Consider the following 27,931-nt stretch of genomic DNA (forward strand, 5'->3'; position numbering starts at 1 on the left):
TTAAAGAAACAAGCAACCAACATTTTGGGACAGGCGCTTATTTGCAGAGAGCATGCTAGCGATGATTTGAACGTTAGTATTTGTTCAATGTGCAGAGTAATCACTGGTGTCAAAGCTGGACAGCAGCCGTGAAGTCCACAAAATGGAAAACAGTGAGATTTGGGAGCTTCCCTCCGAGCACAGGACGAGATCAGCCGCCATATAACAAAGATGCTAAATGACTGTTACTGATGTGTTGTTATTTTGGTGATGAGTAAATTGGGGATAGTCCTTTGTATGCTAGGTGTAAATAATTTTGTTGAAATAATATACGAGTTGAAAGTAAAAAAGTGAGAAAGAGTTGGGATAAATACGTGTTACTCCTTTTCAAACGCTGTCTTTTTGTTTTGCTTATTTGTTCATGATATGTTTTCATTTTTGGCACTAAATGAAGTCATTCATTCATTCATTCCATTGTTAGTAGGCGGGTTACCGTTACAGATATGCATAAAATGTAGTGATATTTTCAAAATTTCGATATAACACAATTGCGAGATGACTGCGTTTCCATTGAGTGATATTAAGCGACTTCTCTCACGATGTTACGCAACTTTTCTCTCGCAATAACATTCCAGTAACCATGGCGATGGATGCTCAAAATGTTGTCAGGTTTATTTCTACTGCAGCCACTCAATAAAGTCAAGCTAATACCGCCCCTTCTTTGTTTCATATAAGAGTTTAGAAGATCTCGCTCTCTTCCTCCGTCCACACCACGCCATGTTTTGTAGATTGTCATGTGACTTTGTACTTCTTCTTCTTCTTACTGTATTTGGGTTTAATGGTGGTTAGCATTCATAAAGCCGCATTACCGCCAACCATTGTTGCACATCACATGATCTATAGAGACGAAAAAAGTGTTTCCATTGTACTTTTGCAAAATAATACCAACTCATGCCAGCATAAAAACTTTTGTGCAATAAATGGGAGTTGTTGGTTTTTTTGTATTTGATGCGTTTCCAGTGGGCGTATTTTCTGTTCTGCAGTTTCAATTTGCACAATTTGAGGGTTAATGGAAATGTGCCTATTGTTGAGAAAGCGCTGTTGAAGCTTGTGTTTGATGTCACACTGGGGGCAAACACTGTTGTGTTAAACATCACGTCTGTCATGCTTCCGTGATGCCAGCATGCTGTCTAAAACATGACCTGATGCCGCTGTTGTTTGAGTCTGTGTAAAAAGGGCTTAATTAACACATTCAACAATGCACAAAGTGACTGCTCCCAAACAAAAAAAGAGTCTCCCCCTTCCCAAACAAAGTCATTTTTAGACTTTTTACATTTTTGTTAGTGTTAAATAAAGATATAACATGTTCATTTGTGAGCTTAGAGATGCTGGTGAGGGGATTTTGTTATCTTTACACTGAGCCAGGCTAGCAGTTTCCCCCTGTTTCCAGTCCTTATGCTAAACTAAGCTAACTTGCTGCAGCTTTTTATTGAACAAACAGACGTGAGAGCGGCATCAATCTTCTCGTTCAGTTCTCCACAAAACAGAAAATAAGCGCACTGCCCAAAATGTCAAACAGCATAATCAACTCTTTCTCTCCAGTCTGAACTCCAGAGCTGGACGATATGTTCATCAAATACGGATTTTATGTTACGAGACTAGATAAAAGTGTAGATTTTGGTTATTGTAACAGCGTGATATAATGTAAATATGTGACTTTTTCTGGTCTTAAATATAGAATTTCAGTTTTACCTTCACTTAGTACATTGTTTTTCATGTTTTTTTTTTTTTTTTTTTTTTTACAATTTCAGAGTGCATAAAAAGCTTCTGGCAGCACATAAAGTCTTTACCAAAACTGTATTTGGTCAAACGAGTTTGGCATATTTTTTTGTCAGTATTGCCCTGAATTAGATGCCACTTTGAGCTCAGAAGTGTACAAAATGAATGCTTTGTCTGAGTGAAATGATGAAAAATCTGATTCATCACCACTTACATCACACACTGACGTGTATGCGATTAACAGCTGTGTTATTATGGAGCATATTTTTCCTTTTCTCATCTTTTAAAACTAAATTATAGTTATAAAATATACAGTTGTTGACCTTTTACTTAACGATCCACTCAGTGGACCTTGTGGAAAGTTAGTTTTTCATGCATGAGATGATTCAAGTTGTCATTTTATATCAGAAATCTCCACTCAGGCGCCGTTTTACAGCGTTTTTGGGAGTAGGTTTTCACTAAAGAAATACCACAGCAGCTCAACACAGCCAGAAAGGAAGAGTTACGGCGACACCAGTATTTAAAAAATGAAAACCTGCATCCAAACAGCTCTCATGTTTAGACTTCACTTACTTAAAGTAACTAAAATATCCAGAACTCCCAGGACTCCTTCAGATCTTTCATAGCATCATGAAGTCAAAAAGTGCATTTTCGCAGTGCCAGTTGTACAAAATAAATGCCTCTGAATGTTTCCATGTGTCCGATCATCGTGTCGCGTTGCTTCATGTTGGCGTTGAAGCGTATTGTTGGAGTAACAGAGAGAAGCAGGCGGAGCACACGGTCTCTGGGAGAATGGAGGAAGGTAACGGCAGCTCATTGGACACACAGCTCTCACAGAAAACCCCGCTGCAGTTCTTACACTGTTTCTACAGACAGAAAACAGGATTACAGCCCGCCGTAACAAAAAAAAATTCTTTTTTGAGCAAAACGTGTCTCAAGAAACAAACATGTTAACATCTTGTTAGAGCAATTCCTAGTAAGCACCTATAATTTTCCATTTTTGCACACTGTTGCACATGTTTGGTACTGCATATCATGGTGAACTGAGATTTCTTACAAACTGTAAAGCTATACGCTTTATTTCAGGGCTGGCTGGCCATCTTTGACATTTTGCAGGCTCACTCGTTGGTATTTGTACATTTATAAAGCCTTATTGTGTAAACTACCTTCTTACGTTTTAAATTTGATTACACAGAGATCTGACTGTTACTATAGTCTTTGATCTTAACATCTGGTCTAAATGTCATTCTTATCATATTTGGCATATGGCGAGATTACACGCTATTTCCACTAGGTGCACCATCACAATGTCAACGTTTTACGTGTTGAGTACTTGATATAAAAATGATGAGTTTGTGGAGAAAAACTGGAGCACTGTAAGCTTTCATAAACACCATCTTCTATTTTATAGAGGCACTAAATATCTAAAAACTGTCAAAGAGAGATTAGATGTTCAGAATAATCCTGATACCTTTGTCTTCAGCAGGGAGTCGTCCTGCTCACACAGCGTACAGATGGAAGGCTGACTGATCTCCACAAAGGACTCTTCCTGCAGAAAATCAATCAGCAACACAGTGTTGATTATAGCCTTTATGGGATTTTAGAAAACAAATACCAATTCGACACCGGTGCTTGATGACATGATAGCCCTTTTTACAGAGACTGCGCTGTAAGGCTGTTACGAAGTCGTCTCCCTTACGGCACCTTTGCATTTTCACACAGAACCAAACAACAGCAGCATCGTGCCGCTCTGCTGTGCAAAGCTGCATAATGGTGCGACATTCCCGCCTTTAGCAGGCAGTGCACAAGCTGTCGATTGTTTTAGCTGTTACTTGACTTTTGTTTGCATCTTAACAAATGTATCTGCATTAATGAAAAGAGTGAAAAGTATACTTGGATTTAAAGTTATTGAGTTTTTTTCTTGCAGAATTTTTTAACTGTAATAAAACCAATTATAAACACATCTTTTTTTGGTAAGAATAATTAAACATTTATTCAGCGTAGATTAGACCTCACCTGTTCATCCTCATGATGTGATCTTGAGGACCTTAAAAGGAAGAGAAGGGGATAAATAAATAAATAAAAAATATTTCCTTAAGTTATTACATTTTTTTATTTTTAGTTCCTAAAACTACTTACAAGCTGGAGCTGAGGCTTGTTTTGTCGTCTGCTGCTGTGAGTAACTGGTCATTCTCACTTTTGACTGACGGGGATTCTGGAGGACGCTGTTGGTAGAGTTCACACATATAAGCACAAAGTCGACAGCTGTAAAAAAACGAATAAATGAAGGAATAAAATGTTTAGGTTATCTTTCATTTGGCACTACTTTGATGACAGATTTACCTTTGGTATGTTCTCTGGGTGTCTCCGCTCCCTGCGAGGAGTACTGGCCTGTCCGGACGCAGCGTTGGGATGATGCTCACTTCTTCGCTCTCGTTCTTTTCTCAACTCCAGCTCCAGATGAGACCTGAAACAGGACAAATACAACTCAAGTATATGCAAATAACATTCAGAACAATCAATAGATGAATATATTAATAAAATGTAATAATTCAAATGATCTGATCTGATCTCTTATCCCGGAGACAGCGCACACACTAGCTCACCTGGCAGAGTGGACACCACATATACAAGACTATGTCCTTAAAGAAAATAAAACATGTTTTAAAAATCCCAAAGACGAAACTAGATTCATCGCCTTGCGTTTGTATGCCAATGCGCACCAGTCAAGTTGCACTTACAGTTTACATCTAAATTTGTGAAAACATGGATCCATCTTCCCCCCGACAGCACAGAAGATCTATACAATCAGCACAGTTTCAATCTGGACACCCAAGATTATAACGCTGAGTAATGGCCAAAAAAGTGTTTTTGCAGAACATTATATTGTCACAGTTAAGCTGACCTTCGAACGTTTTGGGTATAAATTGTCATCACATCATTTTGTTCTATTGGATAATTGAGTAAAATCGTGTCATAATTGTCTGATGAATTCTTGAGCTGCGGCCAAAAATATGTTTTTGAGGTCAGAGTGACTTTGACTTTTGACAACCAAAACCTTATCAGTTCATCATTGAGTCCAAGTGGACATTTGTGTCAAATCTGAAGACATTTTGTTAAGGTGTTTGTGAGACATCGCATTAAGGTGAATGAGAGGGATGCAAGGTGACACACTGAACTTGACTTTTCTCCACCAAAATCTAATCAGTTTATCCTGGAGTCTAAGTGAACGTTTGTGCCAAATTTGAAACAATTCTTTGAAGGTGTTTGTGAGATACCGCATTCCTCAAAAAGGGTGGGACGGACAAGCTAAACAAATAATGCCTCAAGTCGAAGATATTTCTAATGAGGAGGCCAAATATACAATAAAACTACAGTTAAAGCTACATGCAGCGATGTTAAAATCAATCAGAGGATCTAAAATTACCATAAACAAACAATAGCATTGATTATGATGTTGGGGCCCTTTATGACTTATGACTATACATATGAGACACAGATATACAGTATCTTGTTCAGTATTGTTTAATAATATAGCACCCTTGTCTTTAAAAGTTACACACTGAAAGCTTCTACTCATATTTTGATTGCCACCTCCTCAGACTTTACCTGTGCCTCCTCAGCTGCTCCACCTCCGTCTGCAGACTCTCGATTTTGTCTCCAAACTCCTGTTTGAAGAGCCGGTTGGCCTCTAAAGCCAGATCCCTCTCTCTCTCAGCCTGTTTGCATCTGGTTTGGGGAGGGGGGCGGTGTTACACAAACTTATGGTAAAATGAAGGCAAAAGAAAACATGGTTGGAAAGGAACTAAATTAAAAAAAACACACACACAAAAAAAAACAAAAATATCTGCGGACTGAAATCCAACGAGGACAACAGGGAAACTTTAGCCAAAGAAGATGAAGCAGGCTGTGTTTGTTTAATGTTTTATTAGCCTAATGATTACTACAGTTTACACCAATGTTATGTTCACATACAATTCAAAATTAATAAATTAATTTTGCCCTTTTATTTCTTACTTTACCCTGCTCCTGTCCTGGTTTTCTACACTTGGATGTGGATCACCAAACATTTGATACCAGCCCCTAAACACCAGTTCAGAGTTTCTGATTCTCTATGATGGTTGAAAATATTCAAGTACAGTCTGTGATGGTGGTCTTATTCTTTGGAATAACATTACAGCAAGCCCACTACCTCCCAAATATCCAGGACGTGTTCACATTAATCATCAGTCCATCAAATCTAAATCTGACCATGCCATCGTCTCGTCTTACCTTTGCCAAAAAAGCATTAATGCGGTATTTTTAAGAAAAGTAAGGAAGCCAAGAACGACCGTGCATGCAAGTTTATTTTTATGTCATTATCTCAAGACCGCAAGTTCATTGTTTTGTTATCTCAAGAACACAAATGGTTGTTTCCTCCTCTAACTTGTGATGTTCATCAGAGCTCAGATGTGCCATACACGCACTGATGTAGCAACTGATTTAAGTGAAAATGTCAAATTAAGGAGATACTACCTGTTATTGATCAACGCATCAGACTGTAGGTATAATACAGACAGGAGTTATGAATCTGTTATGCAGCCCCTCTGGCAATTTTGTGGGCTGTTTTTGTGATAGTTGCGTCCTGAAATGCCTGATTTCACCACAGCTTTTCAAAAAAAATTGCAGTGCAGGTTGCAATATTTTTAGGCGTTATTAACGATATGAGCTAACGAGATGAGGTTGGGGGGCTCAAATGTTTGCATTAGGGTGCTTCTCACACAGACACACAAAACGGTTCAGCTCAGTCATGAAACCTGTTAGACTACGTTGGGTAATGTTAGCAGTGGGATGCCAACAGTTATCCCTGTCACTGCGTGTGTGACTCTGTCCCAGGGCAGCAGCAGTTTCATGATTAAACAGACAGATAGATTTGGAGAAAGGGCTGAGCGGATCAATACACTGCAGGCAGCTCTTCAGAACGTTTCTTTTTTTTACCTATTTAAAGAGTCAACTTTGCAGTTAAAGTTGCAGTGATTTGACAAAATTGCAAGGTCGTGTGGAAATTCACGAGAATTAGGTAAATTCCGCGTAAATTTTTGTGATCAAAACACCATGAAATCCTGGAGGTACTGTTATGATGGTCATGAAAGTGACGTCGAAAAGCTTAAATCAGGTGATCAATGATTTGAACAATCATTTTCAAGTTCTCCATAATTACCCTGTGATCTCCAGGAAACAAAAGTTGTTTTCTCCTGATAAATTATCTCATTATGTCAAGAAAAAGGCAACATGTTTTCTTGAGAATTGATGAGATTAACATGAGAAAACAGGCTTTGTTATCCTGCAGGGTTTCCCACACATTCATTCATTTGGGATGGAGCAGCAGAACATCAGGCGCCTTGAAAGTGAAACTTAACCGTTCACTCTGCTGGGTCTAAAAGTTCACTCGCAGCAGCTGCTCCTGTCATCCATCGATCTGATCTGATCAGTCGTAATCGGATCGACAGATTGATTATCCAGGAAACATTGTACCAAGCTAACAAAAACAGTAACTTGTGATCTTGAAATAATGGCATAACATTTAAATTTAAAAAAAAATTGCATTCATGGATGTTCTTGGCTTCCGTATAAATGCCTACCAAATAAAAGTATAAATCTGATCTGTCAGAGAACACAAGGATTAAGGGCTGCTAAAAGGATCGATTCAGTCCACACTACTCGAAGCTGATGCTGGAGAGCCACTGCAGGAGGTTGTGGGAAAATGGTTTTATTTTCAACAACAAAAGGAGCATCGTACAGAAAAGATAACATCCTAGTTTGGTTGTTTCTATGTTAGGCAGGGTTGTATGTTTTGTATTCAGAGTTATGAAAGCGGGGAGCTACTGCTGCAGCTGCAGCAGCTTCCCTGCTGCTGAGTTCAGGTTTCTGGCCTGCTTCACCAAATGTTTCTCACTGATTAGACGATTAAAACAAATAATGATAATGAAAAATAATGAGAGTGGAGGGAGAAAAATGACAAAACAGGACAATAAGATGTTTGTTTGCTCAACTGATTTTGAAAAAAAAACTGTCTACTGTAATGATTATTCATCAGATCCATCATGGCTGTAAAGAAATGTCCTCACCTGGTCTCCATCTGTTTTACAGTCCCTGTCATCTGGTTTATTTTCTCCTCCAGGCGAGCGATGGCTTCACTCTTCTGTTTAGAGCCGGCGTCTGCACTCTGAGGAAGATGAGCCACGTTAGTAAACTGGAAACAATAACTCAATACAAGTTATTTTCCTCCGTTTAAAAAAATAAAATAAAAATCTTTACATGGGGCGCCCGCTCTCCTAACTGAGCCACTGTGTGTCCCCAAGTCGTTTGTCTCCTTAAACAGGGTACATACACATTTTTACCAATAAATTTCCATGACTCTGAAGCAAATTTTAAAAACCAAACCAAACATGAAACGCCTTATTGGTTCTTTTCATTAATATGTAATAGCTTTTTAGAATATACATTATTAAAAAAAAACAGAAAAGGGTTAGACCTGAATATTTAAATATAACTAAGAGATTTATGTATTTATGAGAGGGGAGGGGAGGCTTGTTAAATTATTTTTGAAGCACTGGGGAAGGATTTTTATTTTGGCTTTGAAGAGGGGCATACTTCTTTAAATTTTTACTGCCCATTTTTAAAGAAAACATGCCTTCTGAACCTGCAGGTTTTTAAAGGCATGTTTTCTTTAAAAGTTTTTGGCCATTTTTCAAGACAACTTTTGCTGATTTTTCTTTACAAATGTTCTGAAGAAAATATTTTGGCACTAAAAGTTTTTCTTATTTTTTTTTTTTAAAGGTTCCTAATCTTGCATATGTGTTCAAAAACCACGAAAACTTACACTTTTATCACAGCCAGACAAAAACAAACATCGTTGGATTTTCAAAATTTGCAACAACCCTTTAACACACCATGTGGTATTAAACAGGTTTTTTAAACAAAATCCCATAACTTTTTCTAAACTTTCAGGGTATATCTAGTTTTCCAAAACTTTTCCAGGTTTGGAAAATGCTTTTTGCAAAATCCATGACTTTTCTAGGTTTTCATGATTGTACAAACCCTGTTTAGAAGACCTAACTGTAAAGAGAGGCTCTCAACTCAAATCGCTCAGCTCACACCTCACAGCCAACGGTGCTAACACAGAAACTGTGCTGACAGAGCTAATGGTGTTAACCTGGGGGGAACCCGAGGGTTGACGCTTCACCTTTGTGCTTCAGCGACAGATTCAGGATGACGTTATCAGCGGTAACCACCAGTGCAGAGCCAGTGATATACACACACGGACTTACATGCACTAACATGCATGTGCAGTCAGACCATCAACCACAACAAACCACAGAGAAATGTGGATTTCACCACACAAGGAGGACATCAGTCTCAAAAAATTGAATTACCAAAATGTAACAGATTTCAAACTTTTAACAGAAAATATGATTGGTGATATTTTTGGGATGTTATGGGCTGTGAAGCCGTCAAACACGTTTTCTGCACAGATCACAGGTAAAGTTAATGGATCAGAAACGCAGCCTCACCTGTGACTTGTGGCTGAGCTGTTGGTTGATGGCACGAAGGTCTTCCAGCTGCTGTCGGAGCTCCACCAGAGCGTCCTGCTTCTCACAGATGTCTTTCTCCAGCATCTTCATCGACAGCTCCATCTCCTGCTTCATCCCGATCTGCACCTCCAGCTCCTTCTCTACATCCTGCACAGAGATCGACTCCAACTTTACACCTCACAACCTCAAAACTATTATGTTTCCACGGAGTTAAGGACTTATGAATTGTGATAACGTCGATAAATACCCTCAGAATTCCAAAATTAGTGGTGGAATGTAACTAATACGTTTACTTAAGTACTGTACTTAAATATGAATATGAGGTGCTTGTACTTTACTTGAGTATTTTCTTTTCATGCCACTTCATACATTTACTCCACTACATTTCAGAAGAAATACTGTACTTTTTACTTCACTTCATTCATCTGACAGCTTTAGTTACTTTACAAATAAAGATTTTTGCATAAAAAAACATAAAAGGAGTTTATAGAATATGATGTTTTGTTATAAATAAAATTACCAAAGAGTTTATACAGCTACAACAGTTTGTTGATTAATCTATGGGTCAATTCTAAGACATTAATTTGCCAACTGTTCTGTAAAAATTAAAATCTTTTTTCCCATTTTCAAACGATTTTGATAAAAATCTAAACATAAGAGTAAAAGAGCATTGTTAAGCGCCTGAAACTCACCAATCTGAGCAGAGTTTCCTCTTTGAGCTGCTTTCGTGTTTCGCCCAGCGCTTGTCCGTCTGGTGCTGAGTCGCTTCTTGATGCCTGAAAAACAGTAACACACATTACAGGACTGATAAAAAAACAACAACAATATTTTGTTTGGACTGTTTTTTGGGATTTCCTTTCATTTGACTGAGTTACAAATATAATCTCCGTTTACTGTTTTGATGTAGTCAGCAATTCAGATTTAAAAATACAGAGTGAACTGTTAAAGGAAAATAAGGAAAAGAAAGGAAGAAAATAAATAATATATATATCTGGGTTAGTTTAGGACTCTCAGAAGCTGTGGAAATTGTCTGGGAGCTTTGTCACATATTGCTCTTCTGATGCACATTACTGCACCATTACCCTCTTTGCACTACTACCTCAAGTTTTGGCACTTAAACAATAACTGAAATTGCATTTTTTGTGTGCATATATGTATTTATGTTACTCTATATCTGCCTTGCAATTTTGTTTTCCTTTTTCATCTCTTCCTTAAGAGCACGGCTATTCAACTGTAATGCTTTTTTGAGAAAACCAGCAACTCCACAACCTCATTGTCATTATGTATGCAAAATTTTCATTTAGCTACACTGCAATTTACATTTACATTTTTACAGCCTGCTTATAAACCTACTTGTCCTTCAGTTCAGTTGAAGTTTTAATGAATTTTTGTCACATGCCTGTTGGTCTCAGCAAAGTCATAAAACGCTTCCCAGTTACAATGAGAAGCACAAAGTTATGGTTTTCTACACGATCTTATTATCACGAACTGGCGGTGCCAGCAAAAGTCGACCACGTTAGCAAATGAAATCACTCTGATTATTTGTTCAGCTCAGTGCATAAGAAGAGAAACGTAAAGGAGGAATGTAAATAAAGAGCTAAAGTCAAGAGTGAGTGAAACAAAACAGACTTGATATATAATAAGATTGTTTTTCTTTTAACCATCGAGCATTTTTGTTGTTGTTCACTGGTGCACAGTAAATATGCTTTTTTCTTTCGACATTAAATTGTTTTGTAAATGGGCTAACTGACTTACTAGCGTCATGGCAATTACAGACGGACGCTGTTTACTAGTATGAGGAGTTATTTTCTCCAGAACATTCGTGCTTGTTGACACGGCGGCGTGAGGGCGATGCAGCAGAAGGCTTTCATCACCGCGAGTCAGTTTGGTGTGTCAGGGCCGTATGTGTCACAGCGCTGCACAAAATTTTTACAATGCACAGGACTGGATGACATCTTTGATGAAAGCATTTTCACACTGCATGTGATCTATCTCAGTTTTTAGGACTGGATGCAGGCGAACAGATGGCGTGCTCACCTTCCTGGATTCCAGCTGGTACGAGCTCTCCTCCTTTACTCTCTCCACGTCCTCTTGTAAAGTGATGATCCTGTTATTTGCCACTGCGAGCTGCGGAGACAAAAGTCAGCAAACACTTGTGTAAACAAAGTAAACCAGCAGTTGTGTTGAAGTTCAGCTGAGAGCGAGTCTCACCTCTTCTGTTAACTTGGTGTTCGACTTCTCCAAAGCGTCCACCTTGGCCTGGAGGTTATTAACTGACGCGCTGTAAACAGACAGAAATGTCGTTTTAGTCAGCAGCTCAACAAGCAGCTGAAGAAGCTGAAGAGAGACGGTAACTCAGACAAACCTTAAATGTCTGTTTAGCTCCTCGACATAGTTTTTCTGATCGAGAATCGCTGTGATCTGACCGTCACTGAGGAAGAAGAAAAAACAACAAACAATAAAAAAAAACAAAACATATGGTTAAGCGGTTAGCCTCCTTGGTTTGAATTAATGCAATTATTAATAATCTAAAGATTCAGAAATACTGCTGCAACATTTTCCATATAATTTCATAAATTCTTGATTCAAGAATTAAGGCCGAGCAACAAACTATTATTTTTAATATTCCGGCCACATCAGACAACTTCAAACTGAGTCATAGACGTATTATCAGCTACTTTCTTATGGAAGCTAAGAAATGCTTGCTAACATTGTGGACGAGCAGAAGCATCCCTAATGTTAAATGAGGCTCGATGATCTTGTCAGCACTCTTAATATATATTAGAAATGAGCAGGATAACTTATTTGATGCCATCCAGCAACCTTTTATTCAATATTTGGAGAAAACAGCGTAATGCCATTTGATAATTTATTGCTTTCAACTGAAGGTAGGATCCTTTGATTTAGTCTGGCTGTCTAGGTTGGGAGGATTGTGCTTTTTTTTGGGGTGGTTTTTGTTTGTTTGCCTTTTATTTCCCTATTGTTTTTTATTTATTTATTTTTTTTTTTTTTTTATTTTAATCCTGCACTATTTATGAAAATGCACCAATCATATTCATGCTGCGTTTGAACATTTATCAATAATTTCTACATTTGTGTATATTTGTTAACAATTTGTGCAAACTGACCCCTCTTAATAAAATGTTTCACATAATAATCAATAATCAACTGTTTATAAATGACTGCAGATAAAAAAATGCTGAGAAAAAGGACTCTTGCTAAATAGGTCGGAGACTGGAAAGCAGCACTTACCCCTCTGCACTCTTACTACTGTGTCCACCATCTTTAAGGTACATTGAAAAATCGATCACTCCGACCTGCAGGAACATTTCAGTAAGAAACAGGAAATCAGTGACAAATGGAACCACGTGTAAGCTCATCTGTCAAAAAAAACCCCAGATATACCGCCACACGGTTGGATGCCTCCGCACACCACTCAAGTTGCACTCACAGTTTACATCCATAACCGTGAAAACATGGACGCTTCACCCACAGAATACAATCGGCACAACCTCAAGGTGGTTCTTTAAGGTTCTTGAGTTATGGCCAAAAACCTGTGCATGAGGTCATCAGGACCTTGACCTTCAACCAACAGATTCTCATCATTTCAATCTTGAGTCCAATTGTACGTTTGTGCCAAATTTAAGAAATTCCCTCAAGGCCATCTTCAGATATTGCCTTCACAAAAATTAGACTGATGCAAGGTCACAGTGACCTTTGACCACCAAAATCTAAATAGTTCATCATTGCATCTATTTGAACGTTTGTGCCAAATTGAATACCTTTGAGCTCGAGTCAATCTGAATCCAAACCAACTTACTCAGCTTTCAAAGGGTCAAATGGCTTGTGAAGGCGGTACAAGAAAACTGACGTTGTCATTCGGGCCACATTTGAAAACGTTCCCTACTGGTTTTCTTGAGATTTTGCATTCACGAGAATGAGACAGATGAGGTCACGGTAACTCTGATCTTTGACCTATGACCGCCCAAATCAAATCAGCTCATCCTTAAGTCCAGGCGAATGTTTTTGTTAATTTGAAGAAATTCCTTCAAGGCGTTCTTGAGATATCTTGTTCACAAGAATCGCACATGGACGGATGGACAGCAACTAAAAAACGGTCGCCGACACAGAGGCATAAAGAAGCAAAATAACGACTGCATGCTGCTCCTGGAAGACCCTCACTAAAGGGTGTATGACTTATATTTTATTTTATTTTTTTTGTAAAGATACACTCAGATTTCCTAAATATTGTAATAGTCAGTACAAGCTCCAGTTGACAAGAGGTGTGAAACTGGAGAGGTTTCAGTTCATTGTACTTTCAGTAATACTTGTTAACTGAGCTGAAGACAAACTGGAAACCTGCCAGTCCTCTCAGTTACTCTGGCTTCGTTCCAAAATCAAGCACTAATAGAGGTGAAGCAGAGATTCCCAAGTAGTTTTGAAAACGCCACATATGGAATTACCACAATAACAATAGTAGATGTGAAGTGTGAAAGATGGATGATGGTACACAGATCTTCCCCCTCTATGATACATGTTGAGATTTAAATCTAACTTCATCATTTACTGCTGATATACAGTATTGTATACAGTATACAGTTTTTTTACACATATCTCAACACAAACATCATGCAGTATTTTCATGTATCTCGGAGACAACAGAAGAAAGCTTGGGCGGTGTCATGGTATTATGGTATGCCAGGGTGTTAAGAAATCCGGGCGGTTTGATTTAAGTTACCATCTAAAATACAGATTTTTATCTTTTTATGAAATTCATCCTGGAGAGGCTGTCATGAGCATGCATTTGCTTTTAGCTATTATGCTCCGAAACGCTGGAACAGATTGCCGGGGGATCTGATTCAGGTTCAGGTGACTTTATTTGTACCTGTAGGTTGGTTTGGGTTGCAGTATGAAGTGCGGGGCATCCATTCAACACAGCTGTCAGACACCACAGACAGCACACAGGATAAAAACATAACAAAAGATAAAAACGATAAAACACAAAAACGATAAAACAAAGTGCCCCAGTGCTAATCATAATGGTAAATATGTGACAAATACCAATAAACACACTAAACTACAAAAACCAAACCATAAATAAAAACAATCTAAAAACTGTGAATAAATATATCATAAATACAGCCTCCTAAATAATCTTGTGTAATGTGCACAAGAAAAGAGTTGGAAATACTGATACTTAAACGCCTGTTTTTTAAATTTTATATTTTATCATTTTCCATTCTTTATTTGCATTTTTTGTTTATTTCCTATGTCGTTCTTGTTTTTGTTTCTTCAGTTAAACTCTAAAGTACTTTGAGTTGCATTCAATTTGTTTGAATGGTGCTATACAAATCAAATTTGATTGATTGATTGATTGATTGATTGATTGATTGATTGATTATGTGCCACAAAGGTAAGTGTGGTGCAACAGGTAGCTAAGCTGACCCGAGTTGAAAAGAACGTCACAAAACTGTAAACGGCCAGACATCACCGCACCCATCGTGCCCACAACAACAGAGAGAGAGCAGAGAGACCACTGGGAAAACAGGGGGTTAACACTGCACTCTGATACCGACATATACCGCGTACCCCGGTGAAATTCCAGGACGGTATGAAAACATAGATTCAGCCCAAGCCTAATGAAAAGCATTCATTTTTCTCCGTCTTTCCTTAAACTACAGGTCAAAGAGTCTCGCTGCTCCTTCTCTGACTGCTGGTGGAAGTGAAAGTGAAAGCAGAATTACCTGAGAGTCCAAGTCCTCTCCCTTCATACACAGATTGGCATCGATGACATTTAGTCCGACTAGCAGCCCGGCGATGACAGCTCCCTCCTCCTCCATCATCAACGCATTCGGCTCGTAGAATTCACTGCAGAGAGGAGACACAGCTGTCACTGACCAATTTTAAATGTGCATCGTGTGCTTAAACAAAATAAATATAATCCAGACATAGTCTGAATTGCATACTAATTCTTTTTACTTTTAGTAGGTACTACAGCTGCCCTTAGACAGCATGCAGTGTTGCACGCAGTATGCACACATTCAGGACATACTTCTCCTTCATAACACTGCTCCTTAAACTTTGACCCTCTTTCTCATATTTGTTACCATGGAGATCGTAGAAAACACCGTTCCTGGAGCTCGTCGCGGACGGAGATAAACCTGGAGGACTCCTCTGTTGTTTCTTTGCAATGTATGTAGTTTAACCTTTAAGTTATAACAGCATACATTGTAAATTCAAACATTTCATATTAATAAAATTAGCCTCGATATGCAATTCTCTGTTACTGTTCTGTTAATTATTTTCTTGGTTGGCAATCTCTATGATCATTTCGTCCACTTAAACATGTATTATGTAATGCATTTATATAATTGATCAACTCCTCATCTCCGTCAGGCTTCCTGGCAGCTTCTGTCAAAAAAGAGCAGGCTGGAGTGCAGAGTCGCAATGGATGGTATATTTAAAAAATGTCCCATTGGTACCATTCCCAAATTTTGATAAAGGAAATATAAAAGACAAAACGATATGTGTAACACACTGAACTGAACTAAACTAAACTGGACTGCTTGGTGGAAACAAGGTATATTTGCACACTGCTTTCATGAGGTGATTGAAATAAAAGAAAGTAAAAATACATTTATGGATCACATCAGATCTTATCATCGCCTCGGTGACGTTATTCAAGGTGTGTGAAAAACAAACACACCTGAGCAGGTCCTTTCTGTTGATGATGGTCTTCATGTAGTCCGAGAGCTTCTTCTGCATCAAGGCCAGTCGTAACCAGGCGCGCCCTCTTCCTAAAGGCGTTCTGTAACCAAACACACCGAGTTAGATATAAATTCACTAAACACTAAATCTTGAGATGTCGTTTTCACACGAAAGAGACAAATGAAAGCTCAACATGACTCTGACCACCAGTCTCTAATCAGTTCATCCTTTAGTCCATTTGAAGGTTTGTGCCAAATTTGTTGAAATTTCCTCAAGGTGTTCTTGAGAAATGGCGTGAATGAGACAGATGAGGTCACAGTGACCTTTGACCTATGACCACCAAATTCTAGTCAGTTCACCCTTGAATCCAAGTGGATGTTTGTGCTAAATTTGAGGAAATTCTCTCACGGTGTTAACAAGAATAGGCCGGCCTGACGGACAGACAACCCGAAAACATAACGCTCCAGCCTCGGCTATTGCTGTGGGAGCGGAGGCATAAAAACAACTGCCAATCGTTACTTAACAATAGCAGACTTAACTTTTGACAAAATTAGCAATTTTGCTATCAGATCTTTTCACAGCAGTGTTTTGTGCACAGATCTTGAAAAGCGTATTGATTATATCTACATAATATTAAATACTGAGTGGGTGAAATGAGTTTGACTCACTTGAGGCCGGGCAGGTCTTTCACACTGGCGGTGATCTCTCCCGCCTCAGGCGTCAACTTCTCGACCAGCTCCAACGCCCCCCAGAATGACTTGTTCTGCCCCAGGAACGTCTTCTTGGCTGATGGTGGAGAGACAAAGCTTGGTGAGCTATTTTATTTGGAGGAATTTGGGTCACTGAGACATCACACCTGGTATAATAATCAGCAACAGAAACTACCAAGAAATAATCTTCTGACACGTGTACACGAATGACCAAAATTTACTTACTACAGATCATTTAATCAGCAATTTTGCCATTTTAATTTCTTTTATATTTCTTTGGTTGGTTTGAAAATGATGTGACTGACTAATAAGATTATAAATGTTCCTCACTACTATGCAAATTGTTGTAGTTTTTTTTTAAGGGTCCTGGGACTGTGAGGGACACGTTCACATATGCATTATGCATTATGCATATTCACATATTCATTATCTGCACACCAGTGTTTTCATGCAACACGGAGGCAATGCGGCTCCCACACTTGGAGCTACAGGCTACAACTAGGCTAAAACATGATGGCAGCAACATTTGTTTTTTCAAAACAACTTGGCACATTGGGGCTTCAGGACACTTGGATTACTCAGTCGTTTGGGAGACGTTTCCCGTGAAACTCCAGCAGTGTTTTGGGGACTATAAAACTTCACCCAACTTTCCATCAGCATGAGGGTGAAAAGATAATGACTGATTTTTCAGTTTTGGGTGAACTATCCCTTTAACAGTTGCTTAGAGGTGAATTCGAATCTTTTACCCCATGTGCCTATTAGCAGGCTGCCAATTAACCAGTTGGTTTCATAGTTATTTAATCATTTGACCAATGCATTTGTAAATTAATGGTTTTAAATACTGTCTTTTAAAGCCTTTTTTAATAATTACAGTTTTAATATTTTATGCATTTAGTTTACATTTTTAAGACAATCAGACCTAAATCATTTGAGTGTAATCATGAAGCCCATCAGTGAATGAAGTCAATCGGATTGGCTCGTCAGCTCAGCACATGAGAAGGGAAACGAGAAAAGCTAACAAACGACTAAAGTCAAAAAGGCGTGAGTTTGAACCAAACTTGTGTTACTGGTAAGATTATTTTTTTAGCCGCGTTCTTCAACAAAACCTTCCCTAACTGATACGGTCATTGTTGGTCAGTGTACAGTAAATATGATTTGTTTTTTCAACACCAGGAGGTTCTGTTAATGTGCTAACTGTGGTCTTCAATCCACCCTGTCGGTCTTCCAGTTTCCCTTTTTGAATGACAAATACAGAATACAGCCGCCTGCTGGTATGGAGTTATTTCCTCTCACGCAAATGCAGAACACACGTCTATGGGCTGTAGCCTTTGTGGCGTGTTTAAGTGCAACTTTTTGGCCGAGACACAAACAAAGAAGTGACACAACAGTCTTTGATGTCTTGGATGAGTCTGGGCCTTAAGAGCCACCGTACAGTTCTGAAGAGACGAGAGCGTGAATTTAGAGTGCTGCACGTACTTTTCAACCCATGTTTCAGACAGTGCTCCATCACGACAAAGAACTGCTGGAGAGGTGCATAGTCAGAGTCGAGCGTGCGTCCGAGGTTGAGGGCGGACTCGATCAGGCCCTTGATGCTCAGTTTGGCCATGTTCATCAAGTTAAGCCTTTCGATTGCAATGGGGTCCTTTGGATCTAAAAGAGAAGAAAAAGCACAAGAGAAGGTCCTTAGATTAAAAAACAAGCAAAACCTCTGATGCATTTTTAACCCTTTAAACATCAGCAAATTGGCTCGATTTCCTTCTTAAACATGGGAAGAAGGCAATGAGCAAATTAAGAAGAAATGTACTAACAACTAATACAAAAAATGGTAAACAAAAAGCAAAAAAAAACAAGAAAATTACATGAAACCACCCCCCTCCCAAAACAAATGAAAGTTGGAAAAAAAGAAATGACCTGAAAGAAGTGCTTTAAAACTATAAGAAATTTGTAAAATAAAATAAAAGAAATAGTTATGATAATAATAAAGTTTTCTGAAAAGATAAAATAAAAAATCCTCTTAATCATTTCTTAAATCTAGTAATTCTTTGCAATTTCTGGGAAATTTCTTACCAAGTTGCTCACTGGCTCGCAAAGAAATCAAACCAATTTGCTCAGGGTTCAAACTTTTAAATACTTGTGAAAGGCGTCAAAATGCAGCAGCAGAAAAAAAGACAGATTTCAAAGGGTTAATATAAACCTAAAACAATGAAAAGTTTTGAAAGAGAAAATTGTTAAACAATGATCCATATGATCCATCTATACATCTGAGCCTAATCAATTATTGATGTGAGTAGATAACAGACCCTGAGAGGCTTTTAGTGGCGGGGTTGTACAGAGTTATCCATCAGCATTGTTTACATTATTAATACAGTCACAAAACTGCTCTGCTGTTTTTATTTTAATATAAATAATTCCTGACTTCCAATACAAAATGACCGCAAACAAAACACAAATCTGGATAAGTTATCGCTAAAATGGTGTAAATTTTCATCATGCATATCATTTTAAGTTTCAGTGAAAAGGATTTACGTAAATCTTTTGGCAAAAAATGGTTGTTTATGATCACCTAAGACTATGAATCATGTGTCCACCAAAACGTTTCTTTTCCCGGCAGAAAAAAACGTCAGCTGTTGTTCGGCACTTTGTCCTCAGTGATGGTTTGATAAATCACAGAAGATATCGATATAGAGATGCAACATTTTGGACTTTTGGTCGATACTGATATCGAAATCCACTTTTTTCCCACCTTATTCATAGTATCCATACTCTTATTGTGATGGTATCAGCAGATGGAGACTTAAAATACAATACTTTTCAATGTATGTAATATTCAGTCTTTGTGCAAAATTAGAAGTTACAGTTGATGTTTTGCACCTGTTAACTTTGTCAGTAAACCCTTTGAAACCTGAGCAAAGTGGTACGATTTTTGAAATAACATGGGAAGAAGGCAATGCACAATGGCAGAAAAAATGACTCCAAAATTGGCAGGAAATCAGTAAAAGATACAAGAAAATTACCTGAAAATATGTTTTTTTAAAGAGGAAAAAAACTGTTTATTAAAATATGTAAAATAATTTTAAATATGTAATCATAATTATCAATGGTGAACTATTAATAATCATAATCATTAATGGTTTTTCTCTAGATTTCTTCTTTTTTTTCCCAAACATTTTCCCCTAGCTTTTAAAAAAATAATTTTCTAAATCTACAACACTTTTTTCAATTTTGCAACATTTTTCACCAAGTTGCTCATTCCCTTTTTTCCCATTTTTGTTGAAAGAAATTGTACCAATTTGCTCAGAGTTCAAAGCTTTAAATGCTTATTTAGGCGTCTGCAGGCAGCACAAGCAAAGTGATGTTGCTCTGGCTTTCAAGGGGTTAAAAAAATATATAGAAATTTACCGTATATCGCTTTGTCATATCAGCAGAAATCGGCAGCTTGACCGATTCCGATATTTAATTTGAAAGCCAATATCTGTCGATGACGTGTCGATATTACTGCGCATCCTTGATTGTAAATGTGTTTATCACTATGGATTTATTTTAATAAATCTCCAAAAAGACACTGCAGTTCACGGCTGGATTATAATTCTGAAAGATCACACCGGAGCTGCAGGATGGCTAACATCAGCTTCTGGGCTAAAAATAGTAAGTCTTTCTCTCGTACGCTGCGTACAGACATATTTAACAACCTTATGTTATATATGAATTAACTTCTATAGCGTCCAGCGTGTCCGATTTTTCTCATCACTCCTGTTCAACACTCAGCGGTGAGACGGACTTGTGTTCAGGTGGAAAAGTTTATTTTTGGATAATATTACATTGGAGATTTGGTTCATCTCAGATAATGTGCAGATTTTTCTCCCCCGTCGATTGGTTGAAGAGTGGGAACATTTTCTTGGTTGATTACAGCCCTAAACATGTTTTATACAGCAGCCCAAAACAGACAAACCAGACTCTGGATTTAGATTGGGCCATTCATGTTTTCACGCCAGCCGCTGTTTTGTTTTTTAATTCTACTCCTTTGCTTGCTCTAAATACGTGGTATTTAGAGCATTTTATATTTATATATATTATAATATTTATTTATTTTTTTAATTTTATTACTCTTAATATTTCTGTCTTTGTGCTCCTGTGCAAAAACCCAAATTGCCCCTCTGAGGATCAATAACCTCGCTCATCTTATTTAAAATACTTACATCAAGCCTTATATTGCAATGGCATAAATAATATCAACATCAGCCAGAACGAAATGACCTTTAAAGCACTAGTTTACCAGGTATGAATAAAAAAATGAATACTGAGCATCCCTGATAATAAACGTTCATCTAACTCCCAACATAAGAGACTGATGGTGAGAAATGTTGTCTTGCAGTAGCGTGACAAAACAAATGTTTTCTCTGTAACATCATTTCAGCACAGCTGCAGATTTAAAGCTGCAGCGTTAAATGTGCCAACTGGTTGGAGAAAAGTCTTTATTGGGAAATTCATGAGCTAATCTGCTCTGTGCTGAGAAGGCGTGGCAAAAGAAGAGGAAGAGGAAAACCTTCCTGCACAGCAGATAATTCAGTTTCACATCAGATTTAAAACCATAAACCTGCAGTGCAGCATGAAATCTGCTCAAAACACGCTACTTCATCACAGTCACATTTAAAGATCCAGATTCAGTCGCATCTTGTCTTTTTTTCTCAGTGAGGCAAAATGTGCAAATCTGTTTCTGCTGCGTGTTGTACTTTTTCAGACTACGAAAAACAGACGCTAAATATTATCTCTCACTGATGTCCATTCGATTTACCGCATGACAACAAATTCTCACGACAAAACAAGCGGCACTTCCTGGTTGTTTTGTTGCCTAGCCCTGACTTATTTACATGCAGCGTCATCCTGCTGTTGACATCAAACCGTCTCTCCCCCGAAATCCAACGCGACACAAACATCACCACAGTTCACCAGATGAAACGTGTTTGCGTCTGGGAGACCTTGTGAATCACACCACGCCCAAACAGACAGATCGCACTCTGCGCCCGCAGACCTCCCCGGACGATGAGCTCATCCGTCACTTTACCTTCATGGGCCGGCTCGGGGTCTGGCGTCAGGGAGATGTCGTTGAGCTCGCGCAGGCAAAGCCACTCGCGTCGACAGACACGCGAAAGTTGCAGAGATAAATGGTCTCCCGGGCGGCCTGTGTTATCTTGTCGGTGGTGGGAGTGGGGGTTTCGCTCTGAGGCGTCAGATCAGACATGATGACTCAGCTGATGCAAAACCAACACCACCGAGGGGAAAAAACAAAAAAAAAAGGCCGAGCAGCTTTTGTTCCAGAAACAAGTGAAGGCACCAAAACAAAAACCAGCTCAGAGAGGAGAGGAAATGTTTGAGAGCATCGGACAAAAAGGATAATAGACCAAAGACGGGGAAGGCCACACAGCAGCTCTCAGCAGGTGTCTGAAACGGTGCTGCTTCTCCTCCTCTCTACGCCTGCATCCTCCTCCCTTCCTTGTTACAACTGCCGTCAGGAGAAAGGCTGCCCTGCCCTCTCCTCCTCCACCTCCTCCTCCTCCTCGTCAAACCTCTTGTTGTCCCTTTTGTGCAGACTGGGGGATTTAAAATGCAAGAGAGCACCGTGCTGAAAATCACAGCCCTCCTCCGGTCAGCTTAGCGCCGGTTCGCTGTGATTGGACTGCCTGTGCACCGCAGTGAATGCACTGGGTGGGTGTCGACCAAGATGGCTGACGGCAGTGCTGGGTACAGCAACACATCGTCACGTGAGCAGATGGTGCATGCGTAAAAAAGGGGGGGGGGGTCCCCAGAGCACCCAGCTAAGGCTAATGATGCAGCAGAGGACTCATCTGTCTCTCAAGCATCAACAGTGTCCCCTGACCTGAAGCAGAGGCTGATGGTTTGACAATGCACTTATTGAGCTGACTGCAGCAGAACAGCAGCGAGCAGCAGCAGTAATAAGGTCAAAGGTCCTGCATGGAAATGTTTTATTTTAGTTCCCACTTTTGGAAAACTAAATAACTCCAGACCAGACTCATCCTGCAAAACTCTTTCATGAAATGCACTAAAACCCAAACCATCAATGCTCTGTTTGTCTTTTTTCATTGTCTCCTGTTTGTTTGCTTTTTCGTCTTTTTTTTTTTTTAAACTAACGTTGTCGTTACGGTCATTATGATTGGTGTTGCTTTCTTATTTTTATCCAATATCCAGTCCATTATCATCACTTTGTTGACTTTGTATTTGGTTATAAGAATGCACTAAATGGTGAAAAAGGGATTTGAAAAAATAATAAATAAAATTTTTAAACGATTTTGTAAGAAATTAGTAAAAAAGGTGACAAAGATGACCTGAAAATTAATTTTAAAAAATGGCTGACGATCATTAAAAAAATTAATCACCAAACAAAAGATATATAAAATAAATAAATTAATAAACATTCGACTAATTTCTTGCTTTGTTTTGGGGTCCATGTGGTGTTCAGTTGCTCATTGCCTTTTCAAAATGTTTTTTTGAGAGAAATCGAACCCAAAGTGTTAAAGTCACGACACATTATTTCAATTCAGAACGTGTTGTGATAGGCTGAGTATTGCAATGACATACATTTCGATTTATTAACTGCTTTTTAAGCTGCAAATTGTGTTGCCAAAGGGAAAAAAAGGTTTCATCTGTTTTATTTAACATGATAAAAGTTTCTGTTCATCTCGTGTCAGTCAATGTTAAATTTTATTCTAATGAACTGAAAAAGCAATTGATTATATGATTCTAGCAGACTGCCAAAAGCCATGAGTAAAACTAACAATTTACAAAGTAAAAACATCTGTACTTGGAGCATGTGCATCAATACAATATTCCCAAAATGTCTGGATACCACATCATCTTGACTTTTTCCCACCCCTCGTTTCTTCAGGCCTCGTGCATGCTGACAATGTGAAAAGCCGCTCTTGATATTGATAAGGAGATTAAAGTTAAGGTTTGATGTTCAGTGCTGTCAAAGCACAGGATGAGAAAAATACAAACATAACAAATTTGAGTTAAACTAAACAATATACCCACACGACATTTTAGTGGAAACGAAGACGCCAGCAGAGCTTTCCCTGATCATTTCACTCTGCTGCCACAGTCAGATTAACGGAGAGGCCTAAGTGGCTTTGAGTGCCGAGCAGCTTTAAGAACCAGGAAAAGTTCATGTTTAAGCTCAGTCAGGCTGCGTGTGAACGTTTATTACATCAATGTTTGAGAGCGCAAAACAAAAGAGCCTAATAAAAGCTCAATCACAGGATTAACGAATGATTAAAGAATCACAGATTAATACGAAGGATGTCTTGAGATCTAATGCTTTTTAAAGGATTACCAAAAATATCAGTATATATATAGTGTACCTGTACTACACTGAATTCAGCATGAAAACTCATTCGCGCATAACTTCCCTGATGAACGAGATATCCAAAAATGAATGCAAGATTATGTAAGATTGGGGGTTTAAGTAAACCTTTAACCCACTGAATCACCCGTTTAATATCACTTTTCTGTGTTCAAGCCTTCGCAGAGTATATAAACCTTCAAACTTTGAGCAAACTGGATTCCTTTCCTCTGAAAACAAGGGAAAAACAGCAAGAAATGTTTTGTAAATTGCAAGAAATTAATAGATTTGGAAGATATTTTTTTAAAAGGTATGACAAAATGTCCAACAGCCTATATAATTATTATTATTATAATCATATACTTAATATAGTTTTACAGAATCGCTATAATTTTAAGGACTTTTTCAGGCCAATTACGTGTTTGTATGTTTTTTCTTCTCTTTTTTAAAAAAAATTTCAGGCAATTTGTATTTATATATATATATATATATATATATATATATATATATATATTAAATTATATTAAATTAGTTAATGAATAATTTTTTTAGGGTTTCTCCTTGCTCTTTCCCATGTTTCTGAAGGAAATAAAGCCAAATTTTCTGTGTTGTCAAAGTGTTAAAAGCCAGTGCGGTTGATTAACTAATACTGCTTTAAAATATTGATAGCCTGCTGATTATTTGCAGGGGCTGGCCAATAAATTGGCTGAAACATATTGGTATTGCGACATTTTAAGAGTATTTTTCTTTTTTTCCCTTTTTTTGCAGAAATCTACTTGCTCAAAGCCCATTTTTACTTAGAAATTGTTTTATTTATTAGAGGGTTTGATAGCCTTTGTAACAAAAATGACTTAGAAAAAGAGTAAAGGAATTAACAAAAACCAAAAAAAACATCTTCCTCAACCAAAAAAGAGTTAATCTAGTTTTGGATGACTAGTTTAAGAGGCAACAGCCGAGACAGCATTTAGCTTCATATTTCGATATCAGGGATGACAGTCCTCAACGCTTCATGGTGCAACACTGACAGCAAATATCAGACTATCACTCTAATTATTATTAGAAATCCTTTATTCACACATGCATAGATCAACGTTTTTGCTTACATCTTTTCCAATGCATTTTACACCCAGATGAGGATGGTCTGAAGATGAAACGCACTGGTCTATCCATGTGTGAATAAAGGATTTTGAACCATAATCAGAGCAATGTGCAATCCGTGACTGCCAGCTCATCCGACCACACGAGTGACACTCAGCTTACGGTGGGCATGAACTCTGGACGGCTCATTGATCAGCATGTTTATTCTTTTTAGCAAGTATTTATCATTTGATAAGGTTCGGCCAATTTCTCTCTTTTAGTTTCTTAAAATAATAGTTTCCCCAGAAAATTCAAATGAAGTGAGAGTAGTTGTTATGCATTTAATTGAGTTGGGATGAACAAGTGGAGGTCTATAAATACTACCAATAATGAGATGTTTATTTTCATGAAGTTTTAACTTGACAAAAGGACAGCCAAAAAACAATAGGGGTACTTCAGGAGTGGCGAGTTCAATATAAAGTGCACACCTCAGTAATGTGAAATGACCAACACAAGATTTATCACAGACAGCAAAGCTACTGTGTGACCAATCCATCGTAAAATTTACTCCATGGCAGTCAGTGGCGTTACAAAGCAATTTCTGGACAAAGTCTGCCAAACAGCACATGACTCATGTGACACACATGAGTCAACAGACGCTGATGAAAATCACACGTCTTGTTGACACTGATTGTTTTTAACTGGTCTGGAGACTGAACTGAAAAGAGACTTTATGTCACCTTTGTAGTGTGACCTCAGTTACCTGCAGGGAGGGAACTGTTTTTTATTTTTTATTTATTGGCTGGTGTGTGATTTTATTTTTGGTTTGTTTTTTACACAGAGCTATGAATATTTTTCCTTACGCCTCCCTGGGTGACTGCACCAAAAGTAAGCTTTTAATAAATAACAGACAGTCTCTTAGACAAAGGCTTATTTGACATGCCTCCCCCCATTTTGACCCCTCCTCCTCCCTGATTAAGTGACAAACAGTCCCTTAGGTAAAGTCAAAAGTTATCTGGCAATGCAAAATAAATCAACAGTAAAACAAATATGAAATACTGTTTGAATGTCTCCTCCCCAAGACAAAATAAAAAAATATGAGCCACTCCCCAGTGCTTAAAAATTATTTGACATGCCTCCTGCTTTCAGCACCTACCTCTTCCCTTTTATATATAACGAACAGTCCCTTGGGTAAAGCCAAAAGTTAGCTTACAACGCAAAAAAGCAGCAGTAAAACAAATACAAATTACAGCCTTAATGTCCCTTCCCTATGCCAAAATTAAAAACATGAGTCCCTCCCAGTGCTTGACAAATTTTGAAATGCCTACTGCTTTTTGCACCCCCTATAAGTTACATACAGTCCCTTAGGTTAGGTCAAAAGTTTTTTAACAACGCAAAAAACCCAGAAAACTGGCAAAATAAATTTAAAATACTGTTTGAATGTCTATTCCCTAGCACAAAATTAAAAACATGAGTCCCTCCCAAGCGCTTAACACATTATTTGACATGCCTCTTGCTTTTGGCACCTACCACTGCCCTGTAAGAAATAACAAACAGTCCCTTAGGTAAAGTCAAAATTAGCCTACAAAGCAAAAAGAATCAGTGGTAAAATAAATGTAAAATACAGCTTAAATAAAAATAAAGACATGAGATGCCCCCAGTCCTTAACAAACTATTTAACATGCCTCCTGCTTTTGGCACCCACCCCTCCCCTCTCATAAATAACCAACAGTCCCTTAGGTAAACTTAGCTAACAACACAAACAAGCTAGCAACAATAACTGCGAGTACTTTTTGGTATTTTAGGTTATTACAGAGGACAATGTTAGGTATTTGGGAAAATATCAGGACATGTAAAGTTTGTTGGGACTTACTTTTGCGTTTCGAATCGATTCTTTCGATCCTGAAGTCAAACTGTCGGAGCGGAGCGGGTGACAGCGAGCCAGCCTTCCCAAATCTCAGGTTGGAGGAGTGTAAAGCCTCCTTAAAGTAGATCACGGAGGTCGGAGACAGAGTCTCATCGGGACTATCAACGTGTCCATTTTCATCCGACGAATTCTGTCCCCCTGAACTTTCCAAAACCTCTGAGGATGACTGCAGAGGGTGATCTCCCGGGGACAAATCCCGCTCCGCCATCCTTCCTCCGGCTAAACTCGCTTCATGTGACCGAGCGGGTCGGGCTGTCAGTCTGCGGTCAGCTAGCTGAGGTTAGCCGCTGTTAGCCATGCACCGCCGCGGTTAGCAAAGCAAAAACAATCGACGGGCCGATCGGTTTACTCCGAAATCTCTCCGGTGATCACTCCGCCTTTCTCGCCGTCCTCCACAGCCTCCTCATGACCCGGAAATAGCTGCGCAGTGGCATTTTGGTCAAATCTGTTGCTAACTCCGCGAGAGTTTGCGCGCTGTGTCAGCGGTCCGTTCACACGATCAGAGATTATTCACGCGGACGGAGATGAGTCGCGAGTAGTAGATCCATCAGTGGCAGGGAGCTAGTAAGCGCTCCCATGATTCATTGCGTCACACGCTGGAGAGTTTGTGTCTATCTTATTTCTCAGAGTCTCTGATGAACTGTTTGTGTAGTAACAGCAGTGGTGGGATATTAGTAAGTGTATTTACCAAATTACTGTACGTAACCCTTTAAAATCCCAAACAGGGAAAAGCAATTTTTTTTCTTTATTATGATTTTTTTTTCGGGGGGTAAAAAATAAAATGAAATAAAAATAATAAAAAATATTTTTTTAAATAACAAAT

General features: G+C 38.5%; 1 protein-coding gene across 1 annotated transcript; it reads right to left on the bottom strand.

Annotated features, from left to right (window-relative positions):
- Positions 1-1,758: 1,758 nt before the first annotated feature.
- On the bottom strand, positions 1,759-27,587 carry rufy3 (RUN and FYVE domain containing 3). Its single transcript, XM_042487745.1, has 18 exons — positions 27,055-27,587; positions 18,227-18,400; positions 16,709-16,826; positions 16,039-16,140; positions 15,077-15,200; positions 12,585-12,649; positions 11,698-11,763; positions 11,544-11,613; positions 11,370-11,459; positions 10,025-10,108; positions 9,312-9,479; positions 7,866-7,963; positions 5,368-5,487; positions 4,102-4,225; positions 3,898-3,983; positions 3,775-3,805; positions 3,230-3,307; positions 1,759-2,624 (listed from the first exon to the last, which is right to left on the bottom strand). Exons 1-18 carry the CDS (start codon positions 27,314-27,316, stop codon positions 2,481-2,483), a joined length of 2,004 nt encoding a protein of 667 aa, XP_042343679.1. The 5' UTR covers positions 27,317-27,587; the 3' UTR covers positions 1,759-2,480.
- Between the last annotated feature and the right edge of the window lie 344 nt (positions 27,588-27,931).

This window comes from Plectropomus leopardus, chromosome 6 (assembly GCF_008729295.1).
Source record: "Plectropomus leopardus isolate mb chromosome 6, YSFRI_Pleo_2.0, whole genome shotgun sequence".
Lineage (NCBI taxonomy): Eukaryota > Metazoa > Chordata > Actinopteri > Perciformes > Serranidae > Plectropomus > Plectropomus leopardus.

Coding starts and splice junctions, on each gene's coding strand:
- rufy3 (XM_042487745.1), bottom strand. CDS start 27,316: ATGGCGGAGCGGGATTTGTCCCCGGGAGATCACCCTCTGCAGTCATCC. Junction 5,488..7,865: donor GTAAAACAGATGGAGACCAG/GTGAGGACATTT, acceptor TCCCCAAACCAG/ATGCAAACAGGCTGAGAGAG. Junction 3,308..3,774: donor CACATCATGAGGATGAACAG/GTGAGGTCTAAT, acceptor GATTTTCTGCAG/GAAGAGTCCTTTGTGGAGAT.